Source organism: Helianthus annuus, chromosome 9, assembly GCF_002127325.2.
Source record: "Helianthus annuus cultivar XRQ/B chromosome 9, HanXRQr2.0-SUNRISE, whole genome shotgun sequence".
Lineage (NCBI taxonomy): Eukaryota > Viridiplantae > Streptophyta > Magnoliopsida > Asterales > Asteraceae > Helianthus > Helianthus annuus.
Genome location: NC_035441.2, coordinates 158,765,522 through 158,773,155, shown reverse-complemented (window position 1 = coordinate 158,773,155; position 7,634 = coordinate 158,765,522). Strand labels below are relative to the sequence as shown.

The window sequence follows — 7,634 nt, the reverse complement described above, 5'->3', positions numbered from 1 at the left end:
TGAATATATGACAATAGCATCGATACTATATCATACAATACTATTGGTTGCGTGTTTCATATATAATCAAACAATATTATACAGATTTCGCCTAAAACATATCTGATATGCATGAAATATGATAATTGTTTTGAAAATCTTTCCGGTTAGACTTAATTTAAGACTATCGTAGGGTTATGGAACCACATCACAAGCATAAAAAACTTTGTATTGACTACTGGTGTTTAATGCAAAGTCTTTCTTCAAATGGCATTTAGATCATATTCCACTTCAATTATATATTTATTTATAAGAATTAAGCTATAAAGTGACACATCTTATTCTAGTTCAGTAAAATATTTAATTTTAAGAATTAAGCTATAAAGTAACGGGTATTTTATAAAATGTATTAAAGTTTTTTCGAGTCAATTATTTATACAAATGTTTCAAGTTTTTTAAATGGGTATATAATGAGGTGAAAGGGTGCACTTTATTGAGTAACTGGGTCGGGTAAACGGGTTAGATCATCAAATACCAAATCCGTCCCAAACCAAAAGAAAAAAAAAACTAATCCCAAACTCGGTCCCATATCCGATTACCCGACCCCATACCTGTCCCAAATTTTTCGGGTTTACACATCGGGTTCGGGTTTGATTGTCATCCTTAGGTTTATTGAGTTATGGACAATGTTATATACACTTTTTTATAAATACATACTTTGAAACGCTTAAACATCCTATTTTCATCTTCTTTAGAGACATCTTTCCAATTTTTCCAAGGAAACGCTTAAACATCCTATTTTCCTATACATACTTTGGGACCACATAGCCGCCAAAGTTTCTCCCATAGTCCGGGTAGCTTTAACTTGATTACTAAACCTATAAAATGAAAACAATGCAACCCAATCAACATTCCTTGTATTACATAATTCAACTAATGCCATTGATATGAGTTATGTACTTACTCTCCATAGATAACACAAATTTGCTCACGATTTCTTGGTTCAGGTAAAGGCGTAGGGGCAACTGGTCCCCGTCGGCCAACAGTTGGCTCCTCAACATCACTACTCTCATGTTGAGACAATGTCTCATATGCATCCGAATGTAATCGTCCAATGGTACCACTACCTTGACCCGTGCCCCTACCACCTCATGCGGAACTACATGCCATGATGATATCTACACCAAAAGAATATAAAGATTTAAAATAATCATAATAAATAGAAACTAATAACAACGAAGAGTTATATACAAAAACCAATCACTAAAAGAACAACAAACTAACCATATATGTGTGTTTGTTTGTATATAAACAAATTAACTAATCCGAATCTTCGTCTTCAAATTCCATTTCGCTATCATCTGAATGAATGTCTTCAAACTCATCTTCTTCGTTACCATCATCATTTACATCGTCAACTTCATCTATTACATTTGTTTCTTCATGAATAATGGGGAACAAATCCTTATTAGCTACACATATTATCCTTTCATTCTCTTGTGGGAAATGTTCCACGTCTTCATTATCATTATCACCAACTATAGTGTCATCTTCAGCTAGTTCATAAACTCCCCTTGGTGTCATCTTGACAACAGCCCACCAGTCTTATAATCCTTTTTTCTTTTGAAGGATATGGTGTATAGTACACTTGGTGTGCTTGGGATGCCAGAATAAATGGGTCGTCAACACATCCTATTGCCTTGGAATTAACATCAACCATATTAGTCTTTGGGTTCACCCGTACATCGTTCACGGGATCAAACCATGTACATCTAAATAAATCGACTACACAACTTCCTAAGCTACTATGATATTCCAACTCTAGGATCTCATCTAGTAATCCATAGAAGTAACTTTCATGTTCATTACAAACAGCCCCGTTCATGCACACACCACTATTTTCTGTGACCCGCCCATGGTAGCCAGTTCGTGTATGGAACTTATAACCATTTATTAGATAGCCTTTGTGTGATCTAACATAAGTGAGAGGCCCATGTGCTATATCTCTCAAGTGTGCATTCTCTTGTCCATTTAAAACCTACATTCACAAAAGTGTGTTAGCAAGTTTGAAACGAAACCACATTAAATATGTTCTTCTAAGAATTATTCTTACTTAAACCCACAACCACTTAGCAAATTATCTTTCTTTTTATCAAGTGTTGGTTGGTCATAATTAGGAAATGAAGCTCTCATTTCTTCATTAAATAACCGAACAGAATAATGAAGCTCTTGACAGTTAAGCAATATATAAGTATGAGCCTTATGCTTATGTTTATATGTCAGAACTATAGTCTTTCCACCCTTATCATATAATCTTCGAGATGGATGTTTGAATATACTTAACCGAGAATCCGTACTCGAAGAACAAGGAATGTTAGGGGCAAAATTTCGAGGCTCGTGGTATAGGCATGTCTTTATTGTCGAGCCCAAATGCAAGGAGCAATAGTGAGAAAGTTCATCTACGAGATATGACTCTACTATGGATCCTTCAACCCTTGCTTTGTTTTTAATTGTTCTTTTCAATTGACCCAACTTCCTAAAATTTATGTTCGGCTCTTGACTCCAATTCCTACTCATTCAAATCCCGTTCCTCTGCTAACAGCTCCAAAGCTTCTAATTCAGCCAGTTTTGCAACGTACTCAACATCCCTCGACGCCTTAAAATTATTTACCCAGGTTTCCATTTTATGTTTCACCCACTTCACTTGTATTGCTAAGCATAGATCCGTCAGCCTATTAAAACAAAAAGGGAGCATAGTTGCTCCACATTTCCATACAATCCGGAATTTCAATCCATGAGTTAAAGATTCTACATGGTATAGGACAAAATTCGTCTATGTAGTTTTAAGGACAATTGGACAGTGGTCGAACACATAATTAGATAACGCAACCACACTTGCGAACGGCGCAACCACACTTGCGAACGGCCACCTGATCATGAAATTCCGACAAACCAAATACCTATCCAATTTGCTCATAGACAATCTGCTATCCCCATTGTACGTATATTTCCACCCAATGTTATACTCAACCAAAACACGTTTAGTGCAACGAAATCACAATTAAACCTTATGATCTCTAACATCGTTAAAATCCCCAAGAAAAACCCACAACCCTAATAACAACCATCTGAAAAAAAAATCCAGCCATGGTGTTCATCTTTCAATTACGGTCGTTTTGGGCATAGATATTAACTATATTAACAAGCTCCTCCGAATGTCTAGTGATCCCCGATATTACTAAGAACCGTTGTCGTTTAATGAAACTAACTCTAAATTAACCCCTTCACTAAATTTCGTTTCTTGAATCGCTAAAAAGTGTACGCCATGAGAAGTTTTTAAACCCCTAACCCAATCCACCTTTCTTTGGTCCTTGACCCCCTCAAATTAGGTGACAAAAATTTTATTGCAAGACATTGTCTACGCCTTCACTAGAAACAATTTCACTAACCTCGTTGTGGAAACCATTCAATTTGAAGCCCAGTTTCGTTCCTTCTTTTATTGTCGCATCCGCTTCCTTCAGAATCTGCACATCCGGATTTTTTAAACCCCGTGGATTCGTAAAACCCTCATTCACCTTTGGCACTGGATTTAGAGACATGTCTTCTGGCCAAGTCTCCAGGATTATCGATTCTTCTGAACTTTTAGTGGCTTGTTCATCAGCCCTAGTCATCTCGACATCTCTAACTCTAATACCAGTGTTGTGCGCCAAAGGTTTTTTAAGGTCAATGTTATATGGTTCACCCATTTCATAGTTATCCACCTCATCAAAAAGCCTATAAATTAGGCTAAATTTATTTGGGCCCCTGATACATCTGGCCTTTTCCTAGATGATAAACAAAATTTCCCAGGAGCCTATCTTGAAAGTCAATTGCATTAACCCTACATGGAGTTTCCACACGTTCACAAGTTATATAGCACGGGAACGGGTACGATACTGGGGTACGGGGACGATACGGCTACGGGGAACGATAAAACTCAAAAATCTAAAATACGGGTATGGCAAAAAAGATATAAAAAAATAAAAATATATTAAATAAAGCCCAAAATAGATATATATTAAATATAGTCCCAAATAGACATCGACCGACAACATTCTTTTTTTTTTCTTTTTCACTTTCACCATCCCTTTCAAATAAACTCATTTAAGAAATATAAGATTGATACTGGGCTCATATTTTAAAAGGTCCATTGTTAATTTAGTGAAAAAAAATCCCACGATTAATTTATGAAAAGGCCCAAATCTCCACTTAAATTAGGTTATCTTTTAGTTTCTTCTTATTCTTGTCTGATTCTGAAGAGCCACTCAACTTCCAGAGCCATTGTCGATAAAAGAAATCCGGCCATTTCATCTTCCTTGTTTTATCTCAACTATTCTCCTCCTCCATCGAACTATGTACCTATGGTTAAAACCCTAAATATAATAAGAAACGTCCCCGAAACATCAAAAGCCCGTCCCCACTTTCCCGAAATCGTTTCAATGATGTCCCCATTTTCTGGAAGCGTTTGGGGCACGTCCCCATGGCATCCCCGTCCCCAAACCGTCCACAAGACGGGAACTCAATGATCCAAGCCGTCCCTGTGCTTCATAGTTCATAAGCATCATCATTACTGCACCTCAAGCCCACATCCTTTTCAACTCCAACCGTCGCCTCACAGTGGATAGTAAACCCTTCCCCCATGCACTTTGCGTGCTTATCCACCATTTCGTCTATCATTACCGACTCTTCACTTTTCTGATCCCCATCTTCGTCGGCAACCGGATTATGATCACGATTTTGACCTTCCTCTTCTTCGTCCATATTACCAGCGTCTGACCCGACCGACCTTGCGGCGAAGAAAATTTGCACATCGACAACTCCTCCAAAATCGGCTTAAGCCGATCGTTCTGGTCCTTCTGTCAAGAACACGATATCTAAAATAAACAATCTCTTACAATTCCTTAAGAAAGCATAGAGGTCTTGAACAAGAACAAATAACAAAAAAAGGGCAAGAAACACCGTTACACTCTTAATCTCAAACAATCGCAGATCATCAATAAGATGATCTACATCAATCGATGTCCAGAACTCTTATGAATGAGATGCCGATGATCAGGGATAGCGATGAACAAGATCAGCGACAATCAACACAGCTGCGACAATCTAACACAGCGACGATCAGACAATCTCGAACAAAACACAGGAACCAACCGGTCTGAATGTTCTAGAGAGAGGATAGGATGCATGTGCAGAAAGATGAGATTAATATGAAGGCTGTTTATTCCCCTTTTTATAAAAGCAGAACCCTAAACAAAAACTTAAGCCCCACGCCTTTTCAACAGCCCAAATAAATAGAAGCCCAAACTTGCAAAAAAGAAAGAACAAGCCCATAAGACAAAAAAACAAATATTGAATTGATACTAAGAGATTATATATATTTTAACAACCCCCCACCCTCAATTCAATATTGAAAAAGAGTCAAACATATATGAAGAAGATGACAAACCTTTTCATGAAGACCAATAGGCAACCTTTTTGTAAATATATCAGCAGCATGATCCTCGGAATTAATACCCACAGTTTGAATAATGCCATTAGAAATCTTCTCTTGTAAGAAGAAAAGGTCTACTTCAAAATGTTTCGTATGTTCGTGAAACACAGGATTGGTTGCAATAGAAATAGCAGCCGTGCTATCACAAAAAAGTTGAACTGGAAGAGCAACATCAACCTTCAACTCCTTTAACAAGTTTGAAATCCAAATAACTTCACATGTTGCAGCACACATTGACCGGTATTCTGCCTCAGCAAAAGACCTTGAAATAGTTGACTGTTTTTACTTTTCCATGGCACAAGACTATTACTTAAAAAAACACAAAAACCAGTAATAGATTTTCGAGACCCTAAACATTTAGCCCAGTCCGAATCAAAAAAAAAAAAAACTTTTATGTCCAAAGAGTCTCCTTTTAAAAAAAAATCCCCTTTCCAGGAGCACCTTTTAAATACCTTAAAAGTCTTAATGCAATTTTAAAATGAGCTTGAGTAGGCGAATGCATAAACCGAATAAGATAATGCACAGCATATGCAATATCTGGCCGAGTGTGAGAAAGATAAATCAACTTACCGACAAGTTTTTGATAAATAATTACATTGATTAAAGGTTGATTATCTTTTTCACAAAGATGAGACAAAACATGATTTGCCTTAATAGGACAACTGACTGGTTTACAACCAGTTATACCAAATTCAGCAAGTAAATCTAAACAATATTTCCTTTGTGTTAAACACAAACTAGTAGAATTCCTTATAACCTCAATACCCAAAAAATATTACAACTTTCCCAAATCCTTTATTAAAAACTTAGACTTGAGTAAAAGTTTAATTTCATCAACTCTTTTTGAACAACTACCAGTTATAATAATATCATCAACATAGACAAGAAGAACAATAAAAGTAGAATCTTTTGTCAAAAGAAACATGGAATGATCACACTTACTTTGTTCAAAACCAAGATCAACAAGAACTGACACAAGTTTCTTATTCCACACCCTAGGAGCTTGTTTCAATCCATACAAAGATTTTTAATTTGCAAACTTTAGACCCATAAGAAGAATTATAACCATCAGGCAAGCACATATAAACTTCTTCATTAGGGTCACCATATAGAAAAGCATTGTTAATGTCAAGTTGATATATTTCCCAGTCAAAGTGAACAGCCATAGATAACACACATCTAACTGTAACCATTTTAACCACCTGAGAAAACGTTTCAAAGAAATCAATGCCTTCCTTTTGACTAAACCCCTTAGCAACAAGCCTAGCCTTATACCTTTCTATTTCACCAGTTGATTTATATTTAATTTTATAAACCCACTTACACCCAATTGCTTTCCTATTAGGTGGTAAGTCAACAATCTCCCAAGTTTTATTCCTATGTAAAGCTTCAAGTTTCAAATTCATAGCATCAACCCAATTAATATCATTCTTAGCTTCAAAATAATTCTTAGTTTCACAACTTTTATTTAATACAGAAGCAAAACAAAAACTTTCAGGAGACAAATTAGCATAGTTTAATACTTTTTCTAGGCCATATTTAAGTTTCCCATCAACCACATAATCATCAAGTTTAGAAGGAAATTTAATTTTCTAGAAGATCTCCTTAAAACTCTGCTAGTTTGTTCCCTAATATCTCCCTCAAAATTATTATTGTCTTCATGTTCAATGTCATGCTCAGCCCTGTCCGAATCTGATTCTACATTGCTAGGTTGCGGACTACCAGCCATACCTAAAGCAATTTCTGAATCAGTTCCAGACTGCTCAGACGCATGACCTGTTGAAGTACTAGTTTGTGCATTCTCATCATTGGGAGTTGGGTCAACTTGATGGCCTTGAGTAAAGTTTAAATCAGATAAATCAAAAAAATTAAGGGTGTTAACTTCAGATGGAGTATCAAGATCAAAATATGCTTTCTTTTCTTTAAAAGGGAACACAGTTTCGTAAAACCTAACATCCCTAGAAAAAAACATCATTCTTTGATCTAAACTCCAAAGTTTGTACCTCTTTTTTTTATTTGAATATCCAACAAAAACACATTTTCAGCATGTGTGGTAAACTTATCAGAGTTGTTTAACACAGTGCTGAAAAAAAGACACCCATAACCTTAAGTTGACCCAAAACAG

The 7,634-nt window shown here is 36.1% G+C and overlaps 1 protein-coding gene across 5 annotated transcripts; it reads right to left on the bottom strand.

Moving 5' to 3' along the window:
• Positions 1–576: 576 nt before the first annotated feature.
• Positions 577–5,199, bottom strand: LOC110879220. 5 transcript variants are annotated; one of them, XR_004867656.1, is made up of 4 exons: positions 2,093–3,957; positions 1,264–2,017; positions 944–1,157; positions 591–857 (listed from the first exon to the last, which is right to left on the bottom strand). XR_004867656.1 is itself a non-coding variant. In XM_035977768.1 (3 exons), the coding sequence occupies exons 1-3, from the start codon at positions 3,723–3,725 to the stop codon at positions 775–777; spliced, it is 594 nt and encodes a 197-aa protein (XP_035833661.1). In that variant the 5' UTR covers positions 3,726–5,199; the 3' UTR covers positions 577–774. The 5 variants fall into 5 exon arrangements, 1 of the variants encoding a protein (XP_035833661.1); XR_004867658.1 differs by having other exon boundaries at positions 2,324–3,957; XR_004867657.1 differs by having other exon boundaries at positions 2,337–3,956.
• Between the last annotated feature and the right edge of the window lie 2,435 nt (positions 5,200–7,634).

What these genes read in the sequence shown, in the direction of transcription:
- LOC110879220 (XM_035977768.1), bottom strand. Translation starts at nt 3,725, where the DNA reads ATGGGTGAACCATATAACATTGACCTTAAAAAACCTTTGGCGCACAAC. An exon ending in TGAATGGTTTCCACAACGAG is followed by an intron (nt 1,158 to 3,428) that starts GTTAGTGAAATT and finishes CTTTTGGTGTAG; the next exon opens with ATATCATCATGGCATGTAGT. An exon ending in ATTTGTGTTATCTATGGAGA is followed by an intron (nt 858 to 943) that starts GTAAGTACATAA and finishes TTCATTTTATAG; the next exon opens with GTTTAGTAATCAAGTTAAAG.